This window comes from Leuresthes tenuis, unplaced genomic scaffold (assembly GCF_036924035.1).
Source record: "Leuresthes tenuis unplaced genomic scaffold, fLeuTen1.0.hap1 SCAF_20, whole genome shotgun sequence".
Classification (NCBI taxonomy): domain Eukaryota; kingdom Metazoa; phylum Chordata; class Actinopteri; order Atheriniformes; family Atherinopsidae; genus Leuresthes; species Leuresthes tenuis.
Window position 1 is genome coordinate 2,783,772 of NW_027325374.1, and position 24,115 is coordinate 2,807,886.

A 24,115-nucleotide genomic window follows, 5' to 3' on the forward strand; every position below is an offset into this window, starting at 1 on the left:
CAATTTGGCAATAAGTATATTTACTTTAAAGAGACTTGAAACTTTGATTAAAGTTTTGTAATCTTTTACACACAATTATCTAATTTCTCTCAGAAAGGATGATTCCGGTGCTAAAGGAGATAATTAAGGAAGCACTGGAGCTTCTTTCCTTTGTATCTGGTGAATTTAAACTTCTCTTATCATGGCTGTTAGATCGATAATCCCGGGTCATTTAAGTCAGCTGGAAGATTTCTAAGCAAAACAGACTGTCCAGATCCTGCTCACAGCAAGTAGGTCCCTGGTTTAAATCCCTGGTTTCTTCCAACTCTGTTTTTAATCTTCAACCCCAGTTCAAAAAAAGTTGGGATGCTGTGTAATATGTGAATTAAAAACAGGACGCAATGATTTGCAAATCTCATAAAACTACATTTTATGGAAAAACAGATCAAAGAAAACATGAAATATTAAATGTGAGACTTTCTACAATTTCAAAAGTAGTAGCTCATCTTGAAATTAATGGCAGCATCATGTCTCTAAAAAAGCTGCGACGGGGCAACAGAGGTTCAATTAATGCCCCCTCCCTGAGCCACCAGCATCAAACAGCATCAAACAGCAGCAAGAACCGTAGTCCCAGACAGCCAAACACCCGGCTGATGTAGCAGATCATCACGCCGGCCGACTGCTTCCCATCTTTAAATACCTCTCAGCGTCAACATTAAAACAACATGCTTCAAGGCTATTTAACAGAAAAAAAGGAAACCCTTCAATTAACAGTGTGTGACAAAATCTAAGGATGGACATGTTGAAAAAAAAGCCCATCAACCAAATACAACTGTTGGTGAAATAAGCCTCTAAACAAGCAGTTTCTGTCCCCCCCCGCCATAAAGCTTTCACTACAAACATCACAGCCAGATGGTTTCTCTCCTGAGTGGAAAGTCGTGTGAGCTGCAGGAAGAGTATTTCCAGATTAATCTTTCCCACAACCAACCAAACTCTCTACTTTGTCTTTCTCTGGTGGGCTTTCGGAGGTCCTGAGTGAACCAGCATGTGTCTCTTAAGGCCATACCGTCGATAAAACCTTTTCCCACACTGATCACAGGCGAACGGTTTATCTCCGGTGTGGATTCGAGTGTGTCTCGTCATACTTCCGTGTCGAGAAAATCTCGCCCCGCAGTCACCGCAGCAAAACGGCTTCACATCCGAGTGGCTTATAATGTGAACTCTAAGATCAGTTCTTCGTCTAAATCGTCTGCCGCAGCTATCGCAAGCAAAGGGTTTTTCTCCGGAGTGAATCGGCACGTGTAGTCTCAGCTCTCCTGGGTTCATAAAGGACTTCAAACAGTCTTGACACTGAAAGGGTTTGTGTCCTACGTGGGCGCTCTGCTGGTGAAACAATAGTGTACTCTTGTGTCTGTAACTTTTGCCACAGTCACTGCAGCTAAACGGTTTCTCTTCTGTGTGGCATATCATGTGAGCTTTGAGAGAAGCCGAATATTTAAAAGTTCTGCCACATTCAACACAAACAAACTCTTTCTCAGTGGGAGGTTTTCTCTTGCAGGAGCCTTTTGCCACGTGTCTCTTAAGATTCTGCTTGTAGCGCATTTCTTCTTTCCATTCAGGGTCTTCAGATCCTGAACCTGAGGACTGTTCATTCCAATCATCATCATCATCGGTATCAGAACTGTCTGAAGCCTTCTCATCAGTATTTGGTTGTAAATGATGGTTTGGATCTGGGTTCCGGGCTGGTTCTGGTCCTCCACCGTCCTCTCCATCAGTTTCTGTTTTCATCTGTTTAACTGAGCTGCTGGTTGGAGGTTCTGTCTCTCTGTTTGCTTCAGTTTTCACCTGAAGAACAGGTGAAAACTGAGGTTTCTCTTCATCATCTTCAGTCTTCACAGGAGCAGGAGTGAATGAGAACCTGCTGACATCCGTCTCCTCCTGTCCGTCAAGCTGCTCTCCCTCCTGACTGGTCCAGACTTCCTCCTCTTCCTTCTTTATGTGGAGAAGTTCTGGATCCTTCTGGTCCAGCTGGGAGCTCCATTCATGAGGAACTTCTTCTTTAATCCCTGACAGCTGCTGAACATCTGCAGGAAACACAGAGACACACAGATTATGAACAACTGCTGATTTCTGATTACACTAATGTTTCTGGTTCTGAGATGAGAAAGCAGAGAGATGATACTTTAGAAACAATCAGTGTCTTTATTTGATATGCAGTGGGTCTTATGAGTCACTATTTTTATAATAAGGATGAATTATATTCTTGAAATTCATAAATAAATAAATACAATTATTCCTAACTCCCGTCAGGCTCTCCGAACTAAAGGATGCAGTTCAGCATATGCAGCCTCCAAATTCTCCTACAATGTTCCCTTTCGTCTCTTTAAAGAGGTTTTTGACACTGTGGGGCCATTCTTACACCGGCTTTGTTTTAAACTTCCTTTAAACTTGCGCCTGTGCCATCGGATTCTCGTCTTGTCTTGAACATGTGGTTGAATTTAAAGGCACGGTCCTATCTGACAGAAGGTGTCCTGTGCACATTGGAGATTGTTCATCCATAACAGCACCACTCACTTGTGGAGTGCTTCAAGGGTCTGTTTTCAGTTCAGTACTTTTTCTTTGAATATTTCTTTGAAATGTCTAAATGACAGAAAGACTTGTCTTAAACTCAATTGTCTTACTCTTAATGACAGTAAAACTGAGGTGATGTGTTTGGGATAATATTTAAACCCTTTTGTGGCTCTTCCAGTCATTCGGCTCCTTGTTGTCGTGTTGAGGTGAGAAATCTGGGAATAATTGTTGACAGGTCTTTTATAATGGATAAACAGATCAGTGCAGTTACTAAAACTTTGTCACTTGGGTTGCCAAAGTTCAGCATCACCTCGCCCCAAAGGAGCTGGAAAAAGTCATTCTGGCTTCTATAACTTGTATTTGGGCTTAGATCAGTCTTCTGATGGTCCAAAATACGGAAGGTTATCGTTTAACTGATCACGTAACTCCAGTCTTGTCTTCCCTTTTTTGGTTCCCAGTCCGTTTTCAGATTGATTTTAAGATTTAAGACACTTTTAAGGTTTTAAAGACTGACATCATCCTACCTCCCTCAGTTGCTCCACATTCACACCCCAGTGAGAGCGCTGAGGTCAATAACCAGATTCTCTGAGACATCCCAAAAATTGGCCTAAAAAATACAGTGAAGCGATGGTTGAACAATCTGTGGAACAGTTTACCTCTCAACATCCATACATCTCAGTTATTAATCACTTTCAGGTACCTGCTGAACAAGCAACTTCTTCTGCACTGATTTTAACCCGAAATCCACTTCATAAATCACTGCAATGAGCGACAATAACCAGAAGGCTCCGTTTATTTAACTAAGCAGGAGAACTAAACTGTGTCAGATGTTGTCGTTCACTGATGTAGAGGACGGTGTGGTAAGTTTTGATAAAGTATTTAATCTTCGTCTTTGCAGAGCTGCTTATTAAGACATTACAGCCAATCTTCGCTTTAGCTAATATTGAACTACAAAACGACTCGTTATGTGCGCTTAGTAAACCGTCCGGGTGAAACATTGTACCGCTTCACCGTCCTGCCTTTTGTAATCCGTTATTATATATATATACACGAGTTACTAATTAATAGGTTATAAACCGAAATCAAAGTCTGGCATTTGTAAACTGATTCAAATGAACAAAAGACTAAACAATTACATTCTTACAGCTTATGTAGCCTTAATGTCTTTTACCACTGCTTCAACAAACTAACCGTTAGCCGTAAAAAGCTGCACAACCATTAAATGTGGGATTATTCTTACCAACAACACACTGCATTTGATTAACTCCGAATGATTTAATATCCAGTTTGTCTTCTGGAGGTAAATTTTCAGTGTTTTGTAGTCGAAGATAACCCGCTCCATCCATGGTGTCCCCACCTGTTCTTTGCTTTAAAACAAACCGGAGGCTCGTTTGACATGAACGAGGCCTTTAAAGAACCAATAGCTGGTAATGAAGCTGCTGATACACACTTTGACAGTGCCTCACAATGTTTTTGTGAACAACTTAGACATGTGAACGACATGTCTAAGTTTTTATCGGGCAACGACACGGACACGCTGTTGCTCTCCTTCTTTTAGGTTTATTGGCGGTTGATAAACTAATTTAAGAGCAGATTACCGCCACCAACTGGACAAGAGTGTCTAAACATCACAGTGACTGACCACGAAAGTTCAGTTTAAAACCAAAGCACATAGGTGCAAATGCCCACTTTTAACCACAGTATAATCCAACCTACATACTAACAATGCTGTTTCAGTTCAATGAGCACAGGAGATTTTTTTAAAAGAACTTTATTGGTTGCTAAAAACAAAATTAACAATTCATTTTTAATCTGAAAACCACTTTTATTCTTAATCTAACGATCTTTTTGCTCCAGCTATTGGTTTTGTTTTATTATTTCTAATGTATTCCAGTTTAACTACAGTACATAATTCTTTCAAATTATTTAATTTGTTATCCTTTCCTCAGACATACTTTACCTTTTCTAAAACAGCTGATTTGCTTTCCTGGTTATATATTTCTTCTTTGAATTCTCTCCTGATAGCTTAAGTGTAACTGAAATTATATTATATAACTGGTATAAGTATTTCAAACATTGTAAACATCTGTCACACACATTTCACGGGACCTTTGGTGAACTTTTCCTGATCGTCTCCTTTACGATTTACGGACCCTCTCCAGCAGTGTATTGTGTCCCTTCAGCCTCCTGCTTTAAATAGCCAACAGAACTGCAGCTTTCCATCTTTTTATTTTTATCTTTTATTTTTTAACTTTATTGAAACAGATGAACGTGAGAGGGCAAAATTCAAAACATCCAAAAGACAAAGGCTATAGTTTACAAAGGTTATACATTTTAACAGCTTTTTATTTGTATAGTCACAAATTGAAAAACTTGAAAAACCAAGTCAATTCCATAAAAAATGTCTTTTTAACCTAAAACTTAAGATTTGTGAATATAAAATTTGGTTAATCACAGAAATTTGTTATTTAAGCTCCTTTCAACACCGGTGAATCTAAACGGTACATCTCCCCATAACACTGAAAAATCAGATATAGAGTGTGAAAGTTTACTACAAAGGTTTTTTGTAAACCAACATAAATGTACCAGCGTCTGTCTTCTCCGACCAGTATAATAAAGGTTTACTTATGTTATTTTGTTTTTAAAAAAGTCGATTTATTTTCATTCTTGACGCAGCTTTCCATCCTGAGTCTTTCACATACGTGTGCGGTACGTGATTATGATTTATTTAACCGGATGTCAGCTCCGTTTTCCAGAAGGAACGCTTGTTTCAGCCGGGGTCGCTTCAGCGTGGGACCGGTGCTAAACGGTCGGGCACTAATGAGTGCAACACCGGTGTTTGAGTTGTGTGATGGAGTTTCGCTGAGTGACACACAGTAACGTTTGTGACTTTTGTATTAACTGCGTTGTTACCGATACAGCTATATCTACTGGCAGCTCTCACCCGAGCAACATGGCGGATAATATTGTAAGTATGGCGGAAGGTCCTACCAGTGCTGCTGCGGGGTCGACTCGGCTAACTGCAGCTAGCTTCTTAGCTGAAGTCCGGAGTGATGAGGCAGCAGAATTAGCTGAGCTAGTTAGCATTAGCAAAGAGTGACTGCGGCCTGTTGAGCTGACCGGCTAAGCTTAGCTCTGTGGTTGGCTGACGACACCCCAATAAAAAGAGTGGGTGTTGTAAACAGGCCAGCCTCAAGGACGGTTAACGACTAAAATGTCGGATTTTATTGCTTTTGACGTTCTGCTCATTAGCTGAGCATTAGCAAGAATCTGAAGGGTGAACGCAGTGGAAGCTACAATGTTCACTTAAAGTGATTAGCTGGATGTGAAGAAGCCAACGGGGAGAAAATGTGTAGTTTAATGATAGTGAGTTCGTGTTGTTGTACTAAAACGCATTCATGGTCAACGCAGAGTTGAGAATTGTTGTGAACGCTTCTGTTTTGCACCGTCATTGTTGTCACAATGTCCCGACACTGACACAACTGTGAAGAGGGGGCGAAAGGGGGAGAAGCGTCCTTGTTTTGATTGGCGGCTGTATGGAAGTCATACGGAAATACTGCCCATGACGTCATTTTGTTTTTGTTTTTAAGTAGCTGCATCAACCCCCTGAATGTAAACTCCAGAAACCTCTGAACGCAGCATTGTTTTTGTCTCTTTCAGGTCATCAGGGTGCAGTCCCCAGATGGGATGAAGAAAATTCCCTCAACGAAGAGGGAGACGGCGGCTGCTTTTCTGAAAAAGGTACCACGAGTGAAGGTTCTCATACTGTCCATAGACATACTGTCTTGTTCTGAAATCGCAATGTTACTGTAGCCTCCTCAATCCCTGATTTATATGGATCTTACCGTTTTTCACTCTTAATGTATTTTACCTCAGCAGTAGAGCAGGTACTATTGTGTGCAGAGTTGAAAAGAAAAAGAAGAAAAGCAATTATTGTAATGGAATAAACCAACTAACAGGGCCCTGCGTTCTCTTCCACATTGTGTTTAAATAATTCAAACCTGTAGAAAACAGAGTCTGTGCTGGTTGATGTTGGACGGCTCATCTTAACAACCACTGGACTGTTTTTATTGGCCTTCATGCTTCATGTTTCCAGCAGCTTCAATAACTCTGCAGCTCTCTCTGCTGATGATCTGTTCTTGGTTAACATCACTTGCCCTCAATCCAAAGTATCTCCCAACAACAGATTATAATCCACTTCCTCTTTGGTTTGTTTCCACGCTCGGCTCTCTGTTCTTGTAGATCTGTCCTCATGTCGCTACTCGTCCAAACTCCATCCAGGAAGCTTCCAGCTGCCTCCAATAGCCGTTATTGTCACATGCAGGCAGATGGTCAACAAGGAGCTCTTGATTAACTCGGATGTTTGTGTCCGTTTATTTGTAGGTCAAAATCCAGATAAAATTTGAGTAATTGTACAGCCCGGGTGTAAATGTAACACACTGGACACACCTGTGAATGCAGTCTTATCTCTTGTCTCTGTTTTGTGACTCCTTTTGACTGGAAATTGATCCGAGGAAAATGCTCTGAAGGATGTTTCAAGACAAAAAACGTTTCTGGAGGAGGGAGGAGAGAGGAGCTGTGCTGGGGGAGCTGTTAGAGAGCTTAAAGCTGTCTGTATTTTGCAGAAGTCTTTAGGAACTGAGCTTTTTAAGGGGAGAGACATATTTCTCCCGTATTGAAACTTGAATTAATAGTAAATGTGAACATTATCACCAACACTGTTAATACTTATCTGACAGAAGTATATTATGCATCTATGAAGGTTAAGCCACTGAGGTGTTCCACACCTGCAGAACATGATTTATGTGCTGAATGAATCCAGCACTTTATTCAACTTTATTCGAACCACTCTGGCTCCAGGAATATTTCTGTGACGCATCAATTCCAACCTGAACGTTGGAACATTTTTTGCAGTAAAACTGTTTCCTCCTCAGGTGGAAAACCTGTCTGAGCAGATATTTGTTCCTCCTTTTATCCATGAACTCTGATGGGCTTCAGCAGCAGCAGGAAGTTGTACTGATGTGAGGAACAAGTGATTAAGCTGCATCAGACCTCATTTTTTATTTATTTTAGTTCCGGATGAATACTTGTTGCTCCAACTCATCTGTTCACGTCTTTTATTTGTGGTGGGATTATGATGCGAGAAGAGGAATTTAAGATGTACGTTGGAATAAGTTGGTATGGTGGAGCTTGTTTTGAGAAATGATGAACTGGATGAAGAGCTTGAGGTGTTTGGGCCTCGGGGCAGAGCCGGGACATGTGGTGAGATGACGTCTTTTTGATAATTTGGGGATACCACGGTGTCTCCTGAGAGGATTTTGGTGTCTGCTCAGACTGCTGGATACACGACAGAAAATGGATGCAAGACCTGCACCAAGCAAGCTGTTGTTTTTTCAAATGAACGATATCACATGATGTCTGTGTAGAACAACCAGAAGCTTCTGTGAACAAAGGTCTGGAAACGACTTTAGCAGCAGGACTGACATGTCTGAGACGCTCACATCTCACTTTGTCTTGTACAGAGTAAAAAAAACTGCAGAAATGGGTAAAAATATCCTTATTAGCAAACACGTTGGATTTAGCTCCACTGGTTAGTTATTAACCTAATTTAATTACCAAAGGCAGGCTTGTAGGTTAGCAAACTAGAGGCAAAATCACCCGCCAGGATCGGCAAAAGGCCAGAAGTTAACGGTCTGTATATTTGTCCAGTCTCCCAGTCTTTTCGGAGTACAGTTTTTTTTCTCTCTGGGTTTTGTTTTTGCCTGCTTTTCCTGCCTGTTTAATATAAGAAGTTGTGCAAGAAGCACTGGAGCAGGTCGGAGCCGCACGGCCCCTGTGAACTCACTTGGCTTTCAGTATCGACTTGGAAGCTTTCAAGAATTCCCACACAGACATTGCAGTAGAGAAGTCAAGGCACAGGATGAGTGTCTCGTTCTTATTTTTGCTCTTTGAGTCAGACTTTGGCTACAGTTCTAGATGCATTAGGAGTAGTAGTTTAAAATCACTTGAAATGGATCTGAACTCCAGCAGAGCTCTGCAGCAGCACCTCATCAAACATGTATGGGTGGAGTGGAGGCATGATGGCGTAGCCTGCAGATCGATGGGAGCAGCAGCCGTCAGTGGGGCAGAAAACTGAGCCCTGCAGCTTCTTTTTCTGCTGCTAGAACAGTGCGAGATGAACGTAATGTTTGGTTTCAGGCCATCTGATGCAGTAGCTTTCAATGAAATGATGAATAAATAACCACACCCTGCTTTATGTTGACTAAAATCAGTGTTTGTTGCATTGTTACACGATGAGCTGTTGGTTTAGATGTTACTGGAATTAAATTTTAACGTTAAATGACCATTTTCTGAAGAGCCACACATTGCTGTTGAATTAGGTATCAGCCTGGCTCAGCCTGCCATGGGATAATTCTGTCCTGCTCAGAGGGTTTCTAATAATTTATTTTGGCACAAGCTCGTGCCAAGAAGCTCTTTGCTAATCTGCTTTGAATGAGCGACTGGTGTTTTCCCAACAGTGTGCAGCCTTCACACGTCGTGCCATATGTTCTCCCAATGACTTCCCAGCAATGAACAACACATTTGTTATAGTTTCTTTTCTTACATGCTAGAGATTCAGTGTCTGTTCTAATCAGCACATGACATCCATGTCTCCCACAGGTGGCCAAAGAGTTTGGGTTCAATTCCAACGGCTTCTCTATTTACCTGAACCGCAACAAGACCGGTGAGATTCTCTCCCAGAACAAAACCCTCAGCCTGCTCAAAATCAAGTAAGTGAACTGTGGAAAATAAGCATCTCTGGCAATATGCTTCAAGTTCAGTTATTTTAGATAATACAAAGAAAACATGATATGGAATCCATTCCAAGGAAAGAACTGATGAAATATATCAGACAAAATAATGCAAACGTGTAATAAAATGAGCAAAGAAGGACATAGCAGAGAAGCCAAAACAAAATATTTCCTCTGCATTAAAGTGTTGATTTAATAGATATTTCTCAGTGTCCTGATTAAAAACTGCTTTATCAGGTCTATGTAATGTTCTGATGAGCTACAGGCCAACTAACACTGAGGTTTTAACTTGTTGGTTAATGTTGTGCCAGGTGAGGTTTAAGAATTGTGTGAAATAATATAACATAAAGTGATTAAATTATTAATTTATTGGGGAAAAACATGCTTCTACACTATCAGTCCAGGTTTACACTGCTTCTTCTTTTTCATTTTATTTAAAGTTAAACACGAGGGAAAAGTAGCACATAATGTGGTTTGGTTGTGAATCACTCCTGCATGTATCCACTCAGTAAGACTCAGATCAATCTAGGTGCTCTTTACATGTTCCGCAGTCCTTATAAAACCAATAAAGTGTATATCTATCCAGCTGAATTCCTAATAAAGCTGCTCTCATTCACATATTTTTCTTCCTTTTGTCCCATTAAAACTCACTTAAATCATTTCCAGACTTTCGCTCTGCTCTAATAAAACCCTAAAAGTCCTTATGTGACGAAATCACCGTTAAAATAACTGAAAGACAGCGTCTGTGCAGTGAATTCAGCCATGATCTCCCACAGAGGAAGTTAGAAGCAGCAGGATGTCTTGGACGTTTGACATAATTCAGTTAATAACTCAATTCTGCTCCTGTACATGTAAACTGGAACAAGAACGGGTCCAGTCGAGCTGAAACCCGTGCTGACTGTAAGGTTATGAGAGAATAAGAACTGGAAAGTATGCTTCAAATATTGGAACAGCAGCAATTTTCACTAAAATCCAACGAAGCCAAATGCATCTTTAAGTCTGTTCCCTGCTGCACGGATGGAACGTTTGTGGGTCTTTGCTTCAAGTTCAACACCTAATATCTCTAAAGACTTTTGTATTTGTTGTTGAAAATGAGAGGAAACGCTGCCAAAGGGTTTTTATTTCAGGTTTCTGTCTTCGTCTGAGGCTCAGGGTGGCCTTCATTTGACAGCAGATAGATGGGAACACGGGCAGTGAGAGTGGGGAAACTTTAGCTGTACAGCGCCCTGAATGTTTCAGAAAACCATCAAGTTATCTTCAAACACACTTTCAGAATGCTAAAGGTTTGAATGAGTGGACCTCATCACGCTGGTTTGGAATAAACAAGACAAAGAGGGTAAACCAGGCGATTTAAGGCATTTAATGAGAATTTATGCATGAAGTTTAAAGGAATAATTCACTTCCATTGGTCCACAAATGTCTCATTCCTTGAAAATCGACTGCAGTCAGCTTTGGACAGTTTACTTTTGACTCGTTCCATTTAAGGTGAGTCGTTGGAACCGATATATTTTGCTTCCTGTGCTCCTGACTGTATTTTGGTCATTAAGGTAAACCTGCAGGCTGCTGTTTATCGTTGTATTCTCCTGTTTGGTTTTTTTTAGGCATGGGGACATGTTGTATCTGTTCCCCTCTGCCTCCTCCACTTCTTCTGGGGAGGTGATGGACACGGCCACCCCGCACACATCTTCATCCCTTCCATCCATCTCTTCTTCGTCCTCCTTGATCCCTCGCTCGTTCTCAGCGCCACAGGTCCAGGAGGACGAGATCGATCAGTATCTGACCAAGCAAGACGGCAAGATCTACAGGAACAGAGACCCACAGCTGTAAGAAGGACACCAGCTGCACACAACTGGATCAAATTCATGTGTTTGGAAACTAATGATTTCCCTCTTGTTCCAGATGTCGCCATGGTGCTCTTGGAAAATGTGTACACTGTGTACCGTTAGAGGTAACAACTCCTCAGCTTGTTTCTTAAACCTGACGTCAATCATTTCAACAGAAGCTTTACAGAAAATCCGTCTTTTTCAGCCTTTTGACGAAGACTACCTGAATCACCTCGACCCACCAGTGAAGCACATGTCATTTCACGCATACCTTCGCAAGCTGACCGGAGGAGCTGACAAGTGAGGAGCAGTTTTTCCAGCTTTCCAGCAGATACTCTGCTGATTCTAACACTGTCCTGACTCCTGCAGGGGGAAGTTCGCAGCTCTGGAGAACATCAGCTGTAAGATAAAGTCGGGCTGTGAGGGTCATCCTCCCTGGCCAGAGGGGATCTGCACAAAGTGCCAGCCGAGTGCCATCACTCTCAACAGACAGGTAGGTCACCGTAAGTGTGGAGGATCATCCCAAACAGATACAACGACATGTGAATGATGATAAATTCCACTTAAATTAAATAAAAACTGTCATAAACAAATAATATTTCTGCTCTAAGTTTAACCTGCTGAACATTTTTTCCACATTCTACACAATTATTTAGCATAAATTGATTTTATAGGTTTTGTTTAGTATGTTTCTGTATTTATCAGACGCTTTTATCCAAAGCGACTTACAAATGAAGATATAACAAGCTATATAAAGCTAACAATAAGCTACATAGAAGGAACCCAGGAGTCCGACTCTGTCAGAGGGGACAGAGTAGAGATAGGGTGCAGGCATAGAAGGAAGTGCAGAAAGATAAAGTGCAGAGATAGAGGGGGGAGGGAAGTACAAGGTAAGTGCTGGGATAGGAGATGCTCTCTGAAGAGCTGGGTTTTCAGGAGCTTCTTGAAGATAGACAGGGACGCCCCTGTTCTGGTAGCGCTCGGTAGGTCATTCCACCATCGTGGGACGACACATGAACAGAGTTTGGATCGTCTTAGGCGTGGTGTAGGAGCTGCTAGACGACAATCCTGGGACCAACGGAGGGACCCAGTTGGGACAGAAGCCTTTACAAGAGCATTCAAGTAGATGGAGCCGTTCCATTAAGCTCTTTGTAGCTAACATCAGGGACTTGAATCTGATAGTAGTAGTATTTGTCTTTTTAAATAAGCTGTTTAGCCATTTGTATATGTCTGCATTTCTTTCATATTATGGCAGTGTCAGTTCTCCATTCATCACCAGGGCTGCAGGAAGGATTCTGCTCATTAAAACTATACAGGGCGGGTTGGACGTGAGCTTCCTGTTCAGGTGCTTGTGCTCTGCAGGACTTAACTTCTCTGTTCCTCTCCCAGAAATACAGACACGTGGACAACATCATGTTTGAAAACCACACCATCGCAGACCGCTTTTTGGACTTCTGGAGGAAAACGGGCAGCCAGAGGATGGGCTACCTGTACGGAAGGTACACCGAACACACAGACATCCCTCTGGGCATCAGAGGGGAGGTGGCTGCCATCTATGAGCCCCCGCAGGTGAGAGGCCCGCTGAAGGGGTTTATTTTCTCCTTAAATCGGTGGATAGAAGGCTTTATTCTGACCCTTTTGCTGGTGTTTCAGAGTGCCACCCAGAACAGCCTGGAACTGTTGGAGGACCCCAAAGCTGCAGCTGTGGACGAAATCGCTGCCAAACTGGGTCTCTGCAAGGTTAGCCCTCTGTCCTCATGGGTGCTCTTAGTGTGGGAGGTGTTCTGGTGTTGCTCTCGTACTTTAATCCTGGCTGTACTTTGAAATTTGACCTCAGGGCTCAAAGCGGATTTATGCTGCCGACTAGAGGCGCTCGGTTTAGCTATTAAAGAATTTAACCAGTAACCACATCATTTTCAACACGTCGATCATGCATCGACTTAAGATGGATGTGCTGTAAAACTGTCTCAGTTACTGTATTTATACAGTATTTATACAGTAACTGCTGTAAAACTGTCTCAGTTACTGTATTTATACAGTAACGTCACACCAGGAAGGAAAATCTAAGTTTCTGGAAAGGTTTACTACTCTTTTTATGTCATGACTCGGTCACTCTGTCGAGCAGCTCCTACACCGCGCTCACGACCTACCGAGCGCTACCAGAACAGGGTCGTCTGTAAACTTTATGTAAACTCTTGCTTACCCAGCTCTTCAGAGAGCATCTCTTACCCTCCACTCCCCTCTATAGCTGCTCTCTGTCTCCACACTGTCACCTCTGACAGAGCCTGACTCCTGGTTTCCTTCTTCGTAGCTCATTGTTATGTTAAATCCTCATTTGTAAATCGCTTTGGATTAAAGCGTCTGCAGAATGCATGAACATAAACATAATGTGAGTCCTGCATTCGGTTTGAATGGCACCAGGTGGAGATAAGAAACAGAGCAGGACATCATTTTAGCTCAAAAATCCTACAGGGAGTTCAGTTAGTCAGAAATGGTTTTGTTGATGATCTTTCCTCCATCATCAGTTCTAAAGTTATGCTCTCAACCTTTGCCCACATTTTTTCCTTCCTGTAAAATGCTGCTTAAGTCATAACTCAGCAACAGTTGTAAATGTCTCCTGAAAAGCCTCCGGTGAATCAAGGGAAGTCTGAGCTGTGAGGGAAAAGGTGTGGTCAGAGGAAACAAGAAGTTTTATGAAAGATTATCCTCACAGATGGGTTTAGATATAGACTTTTTATGTATAAATTGTAAAAAGCACCATAAAACCAGGTTTATACCCAAATTTCGCATTATGCTGTCTGCTACTGTTGCCGTGTTGCTTGGATTTTCTGTCGTCAATACGACTCCCAGAGAATTCCTGAAGTAATAAATCAAACGACGTATGAATTTTAAATGGAAAACACGGTTATTGTTTGCAGAATGAGGTTAGAACAAAACCTTTAGTCAAAAGTTGTCTCTTTTTTTTTGTAATCTGACCTCAAGAAGAAGGTTGGGAATATATGTGTTTATCACAGCTGCCTCACGCAATTTAATGAATTGTTTTCGTCACCGGAACTCTTTTTCTTTCTTGTGGATTTTAGTTATATTACAGGGCTGTGAGTTTTTCTTTGTAGGTCAGACATCTGTTTGAAGTAAAAAAGCCTAAGAGGCCATATTCCACTGTTTCCAGATGGATCCGTCACACCGTTGGATGCAGTTAGCCTTCAGATCCACCAGAGGGCGCTTTAGTATCAGCTTGAGTCGAAGCATTACCTCCCAATAAAATGAGCTTATTTTGTTTTTGCTAAATTGCAGCAGAAATTGGGGGAGAGTTGGTGAGAAATGTTGTGCTTAGAGGAAAATCCCCACAGCAAAGACGAGGCTGTACGTTTACTTTGTTCAAAGTCTCGTCTTCCTGTAAAACTGAGCAGCGGAAACACCACATCGAAGCGCCTCTGCTACTGTCAGCTGCAGCAGGCCACTCTCCAGATGCCTGTCCAAAGCACTGATAAGGACGCCATGTTTGTTTTAAAGTTCCTTGGAATGTGATTACTGGAAACAGCGACAGCCCTGGTACATTAACACAGGAAACATTTGTTTGTGGAACTCTCTCTGCATTGTTGATAAGATATTTCCTGTTTTTTAATGTATTCTCCTTGATGTGAAGGTGGCTGCCACATATACATGTCCTGAACAAAAAGAAACGCATTTTAAGCATTTCCTCTTTCTTATTTTCTAGATGGGATGGATCTTCACGGACCTGCTGTCCGAGGACACGAGGATAGGAACTGTCCACTATACGAGAAACCATGTGAGGACGCTGACTAAAACACCGTCTGTCAGGAAAATACCGCTTTCCTCCACGTGATAAACATGTCATTATGCCTTTGTTAGGACTCTCACTACCTGAGTGCAGAGGAGTGCATCACAGCTGGATACTTCCAAAACCAGCATTCAAACCCTTGCAAACTCTCTCGAGAGGGACACTTCGGATCCAAGTTTGTGACCGTGATCGCAACAGGTGGGTGTGTTTTTTCTTTTATAGGGCTGTGAAATATTCTTTCTGATGATTATAAAGCTTATGATTGATATTGAGATTTAGAGCCATATGCAGCAGTGTTGTGTGTGAGGAGTAACTGATTCTGATATTGAAACCCAAGTTTCACAATTTTACTGAAGCAGAATAAATAGCCAAGAAGCACTTTCTTTTTTTAAAAGTAAATAGATGTTACTTTAGGTTTCTCGCTGACTTTGGCGCTTTAGTGACACGTGTTCAAGATTTAGAGGTTCCTCTAATTATATAAGTTGGTGAAAAACCTAACATCTGACTTCTGAGTGCAGCCTGAAGGTGTTTAAATGGCACGTGGAACAGCATCGAGACATTTATCTTGTCTGGCTCGGCGTGGCAGGGATGAGAACATAACACCCGTTCGTTTACAGGATGTGGGCATAGCTCAGTTTTTCTATCCAGAAACACGTTTACCAACCATAATTTCACACTTTGAGGCTCTGAAACTGACAACAACCTGGAGACAAAAATAGAGGAGACTGTCGTGAAGTAGTAAAAATACCTTGTTGGATGCGGTGTAATGCCATCCCTTCACGTTGCCTTAGTTACAGGCTTTTTCTCTGGTTGTGGGAAAATGGTTGTTGTTTTTTTAAAATCTTTCAGGATAAACACTTTAAAATCTTCCTAACATTCGGAGACAGAATAAATGGACATTCACTTCTCGAATGAGGGTGCAGAAACCTTCTGATGAGGTTTTCCTCTCTCTTCTCGGTGCGGCTGTAATTACAAACACTCTTAGAAGTCGTGGCTGGTGGAGCAGACTTTCTGCAGCCTGCCGGGTGGAGGCTGACCGGCTCGGTCAGAACGTAACGAAGCTTGTATTCCAGGAAAGCACCGAACCCTGCGGTGACTTCATCACCAAAGCTCACGCCATGCCTACACACGCCAGCCAGCGTGAAGTCCATCTCTTTTACTTCCTCCCTCTGAGGCCTTTATCTGTTTTCTAAGATGTTACGAAGCTGTTTCTGACTTGAGGAAACTTTAAATCTTTTCTGGATCCAGTTTAAAAACAAAGAGCTGCTTCTGCTCTCATATTTGGCTCTTTAAGTAAAACACACGCCTGCATGTTTCCTCGTGTTTTTGAGAGTCTTTACAAGCATCTGTTTGTATATTTGTTGTGTGTGCAGGTGGTCCAGACAACCAGGTGCACTTTGAAGGATATCAGGTGTCCAATCAGTGTATGGCTCTGGTGAGAGACGAGTGCCTGCTGCCCTGCAAAGACGCCCCTGAGCTGGGCTACGTTAAGGAGTCCAGCCCGGAGCAGTATGTACCAGACGTCTTCTACAAGGTGGGACTCTCACACTGTTAGATGAAGCATACAAAGTGACTTTGTGCTCGTTCCTGGGACATTAATTCCTTCCAGATTGTTATTTGGGGTTCGATGTTGTTTCTTTTCATCCAGATTTTTGTTTTTTTTTAATCCTTGCTTCAACAGGACAAAGACAAATTTGGAAATGATGTCACGTTTCTAGCTTGCCCTCTTCCTGTGGAGTACCTTCTCATAGATGTGAGTCCCATATGTTGCTCCTGTGCATTTTCTGATCTAGCTTCTGATTTGTGTTTGCGCCGCTCTTGTGGATAATTTCCTTCTTTTTTTAAAACATTTCTCTTCAGATTACCACAACTTTTCCTAAAGACCCTCAGTATACCTTCACCTCCACACAACGCTTTCCCATCGAAAACCGGGACATCCTTGGAGAGACACAAGTAGGTGTTTTTTATGATCAACAGCCTAAATGTCTCGATAATGATTTATCATATAAACATTCCCAGTTTGACAACAAGTCCCAAATATTCAAACATTTTAGAATTCTTAAAAAAGGTTGTTTTTTTTTTTTATCTCAGAACGTCAAATAGTTCAGAAACGCTTTAAAAACAAACATTTTCACGTGTCAGTTCTCCTTTATTCTCACTCCAGCTCTGTATTTGCCTTACATGTACCTTGCATCTTGTACTTTTGGTATCAGTTCCTTTGTTGAGGGTCCAAACGAGCTGAGCCGATACTCAGAGACGGGAAAACATGGCAGATCACAGATTGGTAGAAGCGAATATTCCCATTTTAGTTTAAAAACGACATCGGTGCAGCGCTCCTGAAGCCTTGAACACAGAGACGCTCCTTTTCTATCAGGGAACAAGTTGTTTGACTGCACGGTGACAGTTGAGGGTCAGTTCTTAAATGACGTAATGGACACGGTTGATGTGGAAAGACCGTTTACTTTACTTTGAAATCAACTCGAATGGAGAAACTAAGAAACGTGTTTACAGACTCTTCTGTAGAATCAAGCCTCTCCAGAACAAATGAAACATCTCAACCCTCATGGGACCGGTTTTTATTCTCACACTGATGCATCAGACTGGCTGAGATGTGCCACAGATGGCTTTCAGGTCAGAGGTCACGGGATTGATGCGTCTTGCTGTTTGTTTTCAGGATTTTCACAGTTTAGCGACGTATCTGTCCCAGTGCTCCTCCACGTCATTCCTGGACATCGTTTCAGACTTCCATCTGCTCCTCTTCCTCGTCACCAATGAAGTCATGCCCCTGAGGGTAAGAGGACACTTCAAAGCCTTCACTCTCTCCTTTTTCCAGTTGTTTTCGATCTATAATGCAGAAAACAGGTGGGAGCGTTCCTCTCCAGTCTGGAAGCGGTTAACTCCTGAGATCCTTTGTGGCTTTTTTAACCTGGTCTATCATGATCATGTGTTCACGTCACCGAGTCCCAGAGCAGCCGAGCATAAAGCCGATAATCTGTTTCAGCATCTTGAATCAGTTTGTGTTTGTTTGCAGGACAGCATCGGCCTCCTGCTGGATGCAGTGAGGACCTCTAATGAGGACCTGGCACAGACCTGGAAGAAGTCTGAGCAGTGGGCCACCATCGAGCAGCTGTGCAGTAAGTCCCTTCAGGTTTAAGCTAACCTGAACCAACCATTCTGCAGTCTTGGATTGGTTTGTTCACTATTTGATCTGCTGTTAAGATGCAGAACCATTAAATCATAACCATGGGAGACTTTTTCCACTTAAAGAGAGAATTTAAATACTTTCAAACTTTTGTTTGGTTCAAGAATGAGGAGACACATGTTTAATGTGAGAAATGTAGGACTTTGAAGAATTTTTAGAAATATTAGAAGATTATAAGAAGTGCATGTAACTCAAAATAAGTCGGGTAACAGAAAGATCATTAACGGCTCACGAACTCATCATGTTCCATGTGTTTAAACACCTGTGAAGTTTTAGAAGCTAAAGTTTTACAAACTAAACGTTTCTTTACACGGAACCGAAGAATTCCTTTTTTTAAGCTGCTTCTCAGTAATGACATTTAATTTCTTATCATATAATATGCTGAATGCTTGTGTAAAAAAGAAAAAAAAGCAGGTTTTTAGTCCCTGAAGAAGAGGAAAACACTTCCTTCATGGCAGGTGGAGAGGCCGTATATGCTTATAACTGTATTAGAGTTAATTGAATAAAGAGAAATTCATTCATTCATTCATTCGATCAGCATCTGTTTGGTTTTCAGCTGCAGGATTCTGACATTTTAATTCTTCATGTTGTCAGAAACAAAGAGACTCTGAGTTTCTCAGAATGTGTTTTTCTGAGCGTCTGTTTTCAGTTATTCATGAAGAGATGAGAGCACATGTGGCTAAAGAAAAGGAGAAGTCTGTGTTTTACTCTCCCAGAGCGCTCTTTCTTCTTCACGTGTTTCTGTGTGACTCAGATTTTATCAGTGCTGCAACATTTGTCACTAACCAGGTTTTCATCTGTTTTTAGTCAAATATTCAGCATGTAAATATATGAAAGACGTTTTTTCCCGTGGAGACAAAGACTCGATGCACATTAAGGGTGAGACCTTAACGTTAAACAAGTCTTCTTAACTTGGTAAAGAATAAAAAGGATGTGACCGACTCACCGGCTGTTTCTGGTCTGAACCAGTAAACAAACATCTTCTGAGATGTTTTTATAGTATTTTATTCAAACTTTATTAACAACAGAGTTTACAAAGTGCTTTGACAGACCAGGGAGAGTCAAACAATTAGAAGTTAAAGAAACAAACCAGTTCAAAATATTAAAATAATGAATCACGTTCATGCTGGTATATAAAAAAAGGTTTTATTTTATTTTCTCAGGACGATTGTTCCAAAGTTGAAGGGCTCTGATAGCAAAGGTGCTGCTGCAGCAGGGACCAGACCCACACAAGCTCTAAAATGTTACGGTTGCACAGGGAGTCTGTGCAGGGCAGCCAGGAGCGGGCTGCTGGGGTTCTGTCTGTCAGAACCAGTAAGAAGCCCAGCTGCTGCTTTCTGGACCAGTTGGGACCAGAGAGGATAAATCTGTGGATAACTCTCCCAAATCTGTGTGGGAAGCTGTGGTTTTATTTTGGAGATTGTTCTGAACTGAGGAAAGCAGGACTGGAAGGTGGAGGTTTCTGCTGAGGGCCCGTCATTGATGGACCCGTGACCAGATTATTTAGAGTGAGCTTCATGGAGTTTGGGGAGCTGAATGCTATGAATTCAGATTTTGAATTGTTTAGTAGCAGAAAGTTTTTTTGATACCATTCAGACACTCAGATGCAGCAGCTGATGTGATGAGAAGTCATTCCAGAAGAAGAGCAACAACAAAACTGTTGTTATTAACCGTTTTAGGCCAAATGACATGGCTTTGATTTGAATATTTATATTAAGTTACAGAATAGTTTTACTTTAAACACCTGCCTGCCTTGTTTCTCCTGCTCGTTCGTGCACGAGGTTCACTTTCTATTTTCCCCTCTGAATAACACGGCTTCAGTTAAAAAGCCTCCTCTTCTCCATCTGATGGGGAACTGGTCTCAGGGCCCATCGGACTGCAGAGAGACGTCGTTGCTGTTGTCTCAGTCGCAGTAATGTCCTGTCATCTGTCTCCTTCAGGTACGGTGGGTGGGCAGCCGTCCAGCTCTCTGGGTTACGGGGCCATGGGCGGCCCCTCGGTGCCCGCCTCCTCCTCAGCCATGTGGTCCTGCCTCCACTGCACCTTCATGAACCAGCCCGGCACAGAGCTCTGTGAAATGTGCAGCCTGCCCCGCAGTTAAGACCCCGCTTCCACGCCCCACCCTGAGCGCACTCGCCGCACCAGGACCAGCTGCAAGATTCAGCCGCCCTCGCCGTTTTCGTTGGCCTCACGTTGAAGCCTCTGTCGTTCCCATGTCACAGGCTGCTGTACGCAAAGAGGGAGGAGCTTGTTTACACCCAATACTCTGAGTAAAGTTAAACCAGACTGATTTTTCTTGTTTTTGTCTCTTCATCCCTCCACACAGCAGCTCCTGTGAGCAGCGGGGTACGTTTTAGGTAAAGCACTTTCCTCCGAGGCCCAGATCTCTTGAATTAACCCCCCCCCGGCTCAGATAATCCTGCTGTGTCTCCAGACAACAGTTGGGATGATTTCTCACCCCCCCTCTTTACTCACAACGTCTCCTGGGAAATCTTGCTGTGTAAAAATACCTTTGAGGAATGACACTGTTATTTAATTTAATTTTTTTTATTATCAGATTGTAGCGTAAACCTTAAACCTTTGAATCTTCAGCGTGGACTCTGCTCAGTCAGGTTTTTATAGGTCTTTGTCTCTGACAAGCCCCTAACAGTACAATCATCGGTCAAAGCTCCGACCTGAAAAGGCTGAAAGCTTCAGAGTGAATCCACGAACACAGAGTTTATATTTTCAGTGTTAAATTTAGTCCCACATTTGGAAAAGGCAGCCTCCACTGTTGATGAGTTTCACCTTTTTTAACTGATTTCTGCAGATCTTTAACTGGTTTGTTGGAGTTATGGTGGTTTGAACTGGAGCAGGTACATAATGTAGCTTATTTTATCAGCTGTGTGTTGATGACACACCCCAGGACAACATCCACTTTCATTAAATCATCTTAATTAGTGGCGAGGTGCTTTAGAAACCACTGGTGCTCGTTACTCTGGCCTCCCTGTGGACCCTCCTCTTATTCTTTTGTTTTCATGCTCATTCCGGTGCGTAACCGCTGTTCCTCCCATCACTCGGCCTTCAAAGACTTTGCTGCTCAAAGTATGAGGGGGTCACAGGTCACAGTGGGGGGGTGGGGGGCTGTGGCGTCAGATGGTAATTCTTTAAGCTGGATGGAGATGGTTAAAGTCGGCTTTAAGCCTCCAAACACCCCAGAGATCTTCCAACATCGAAGACATTCGACATGTTCCCACCTTAGAGCTGCAGCGGTGAAGCACTCTGAGCCTGTTAATGATGATGGGATTAAAATGGGTCGTTTAAAGGGTGACTTCACCCAAAATTACAGAAAGTTAACACATTTTCTTACTAATGCAGCAGATATTTCTATCTGATGTATCAATGATGACTGCCTCTTCACGTCTTTTATGTTTCTCAGAGTTGGAGAGAAACAAACTTCTCAAACCGGTTGAAAAGCCTCCAGTTTTTGTGAAATCGATTGGACTGATCCTTTAACGCGTTGCAGTCAGTGTGGGTGCATTAAGGCGTTTGGTTTCTTTCTTTTGGCTTTTTTTTCTTTCTTTTTTTGGGTTCTCATCAGTGATTGGGACCAAAACATGTGAGATCATTAAAAACCATCTGGCAGCAGGTGCTCGGAGCTTTTATAACATGCACCCATTCAGGAAAACCAAAATCTGATGTCTAGCTGTACTTTAAAGCCATTTTAAAGGTAACAAACATGTGACCAAAACTAGTGCCTCTACACAATTTGAATTGAATCCAACAGAGAAAACTAACAAGCTGAAGCATCCCGACTCATCCAGAATCTGTCATGCTTCCTGCTGACTGACAACAGGCCAATAACACACCTTTTATCACCACTTTTGGGCTTTTACTTCTGTTCTGTTCATGACTCGGTGGAGTTCCTGACGGGCCTCTTCGGTCCTGAGGGCGGCTTTTGTTTGCTATTTATGAGACGTGTGTTTCTCTTTAAGCTCGTTTCCACTCATTAAGTGAGAGCATATTTTAGTTAAGTAGATAAATTTTTCTCTTTTTTGCCCGGTGGCATCATTCTTGCCCCTCTGTGGCTTTGCTGAGAGTTATTTCTCATGCGACTGGACGGCGGTGACCTTTTCCTTTTGTATTGATCTGGTGGCCATTTTAGGAGCAAGCTCGCTGTTGGACCTACAGCCTGTCCTTATTTTCCACTGAGCTGACTGAGGATCCTGAAAGTTGTATGCTGTTGACCTGGATTTGAAACAAAACAATAAAAAAATAACTTAAACTGTACCGTCTTTTATTTGTTATTTGGATTCTGTTGGAAAACTACTTTCACAAGATTAGGATCCATTGCCTTGAAATCTGTTGCAGTTTGGTTCTGACCAGGTTTGAAAATCAGGTAAATACAACAAGAACACATGACATATTACACTGTCATTATTCATTGAACAAAAAGACAAGAAGCAGCCAGGAGCTGCTGATCAATGCTCTGATTAACTGATCCTCAGTCAGTGTGAGCAGCTCTATAAAAGCAGGAGTTCTGTCAGTTTAACACGATGCCAAGGAGGAAAGACATCAGCAATGATCTCAGAGAAGCAGCTGCTGCTGCCCATCAGTCTGGGAAGGGTTATAAGGCCATTTCCAGACTATCTGGAGTCCATCATTCTACAGAGAGAAAGATTATTCACAAGTGGAAAACATTCAGGACAGCTGTCAATCTTCCCAGGAGTGGACGTCCCAGCAAGTTCACCCCAAGGTGAAAAAGCCCAGAGCTACATCTCAGACTCTACAGGCCTCAGTTAGCATGCTAAAGGTTAAAGGTCACCCCAAGGTGAAAAAGCCCAGAGCTACATCTCAGACTCTGCAGGCCTCAGTTAGCATGCTAAAGGTTAAAGGTCACCCCAAGGTGAAAAAGCCCAGAGCTACATCTCAGACTCTCCAGGCCTCAGTTAGCATGTTAAAGGTTAAAGGTCACCCCAAGGTGAAAAAGCCAAGAGCTACATCTCAGACTCTCCAGGCCTCAGTTAGCATGTTAAAGGTTAAAGGTCATGACAGCACAGTTAGAAAAACTTCTTCACTGCTTCTGTGTTTTGTCTCAGTTTTGTTCACTGAATAATGACACAGTGTAACACGTCTTGTGTTGTTGTTCAGTTGAGGTTGGATTCACTGACTTTTAACACCTTCTGAGGACCAGATGACATCTTTATTATATCCTGATACATAATACTTTCGAACTGAAAGGTTTTCTTCTCTTTTCACCAGACTGCATCCGAACATGATCTGGATATATTCATTAGAATTGATAATAGATAAAAACCCGATGCAGCAGAATATGAGTGATCAGCACGGAGAGCAGAACCCCATCCAGCACCAGCTGGAAAGGTCCAGACCTCATCATTCATCAGCTGTCAAACTCAGTGATGCTTTAGTGTCAGCAGCCAGGTTCCAAAAATCCTTCAAACCACAGGAGTGGAGGCTGTGACAGCGGCAGAAGACAGATTGTGGTTTTCAAACAGATGTGCAGGTCCCAAACACTTTGAGGTTCAGTTTTACTTCATTTCTTCATTCATTCAAGTCCCTGAAAAGTCTTTCCAGACCTGTTTTTGTTGATGTTTTTGGACGAGGGAGAAGTCTTAAATGTCAGCCTCACAGAAGATTCTTCAGGTGTTTAGAGTGTAGGATGGATACATGTTTTTGTTCATGAATTCGCTGTAATCCATGATCAGAAACCCCACTCTGATCAGTTTTTAGCACTACACATGGGCGGCAGATGTTTCAGCTCTGTGTGACCCGAAAACATCAAACGCCTCTGAGCTCACACTGCAGCTGTTCTCTGCATATCCTTAAACATATGTGATGAAACCATAAGCTTGGACAAAATTAAGCCCCTTTTCCTGCTATTCTGTGCTCTCATTACTGGATTTAAGACAGATGGAAAACTGGGACTTAGAGACTTTGCAGGCTGATG

General features: G+C 42.3%; 3 protein-coding genes across 3 annotated transcripts in view; 1 reads left to right on the forward strand and 2 right to left on the reverse strand.

The window, feature by feature from the left end:
• The window catches only part of LOC140278884 (uncharacterized), a 243,468-nt gene that overhangs the window by 80,512 nt on the left and 138,841 nt on the right, over window positions 1-24,115 (reverse strand). The window lies entirely within an intron of this gene.
• Window positions 576-4,050, reverse strand: LOC140278532 (uncharacterized). The gene is made up of 2 exons (XM_072373565.1): window positions 3,791-4,050; window positions 576-2,063 (listed from the first exon to the last, which is right to left on the reverse strand). Exons 1-2 carry the CDS (start codon window positions 3,894-3,896, stop codon window positions 976-978), a joined length of 1,194 nt encoding a protein of 397 aa, XP_072229666.1. The 5' UTR covers window positions 3,897-4,050; the 3' UTR covers window positions 576-975.
• On the forward strand, window positions 5,343-22,432 carry nploc4 (NPL4 homolog, ubiquitin recognition factor). The gene is made up of 17 exons (XM_072373527.1): window positions 5,343-5,518; window positions 6,211-6,291; window positions 9,211-9,320; window positions 10,943-11,164; window positions 11,241-11,289; window positions 11,370-11,464; window positions 11,534-11,657; window positions 12,554-12,733; window positions 12,818-12,904; window positions 14,883-14,954; window positions 15,038-15,164; window positions 16,340-16,500; window positions 16,648-16,719; window positions 16,827-16,919; window positions 17,641-17,757; window positions 17,998-18,100; window positions 20,109-22,432. The coding sequence occupies exons 1-17, from the start codon at window positions 5,504-5,506 to the stop codon at window positions 20,267-20,269; spliced, it is 1,869 nt and encodes a 622-aa protein (XP_072229628.1). The 5' UTR covers window positions 5,343-5,503; the 3' UTR covers window positions 20,270-22,432.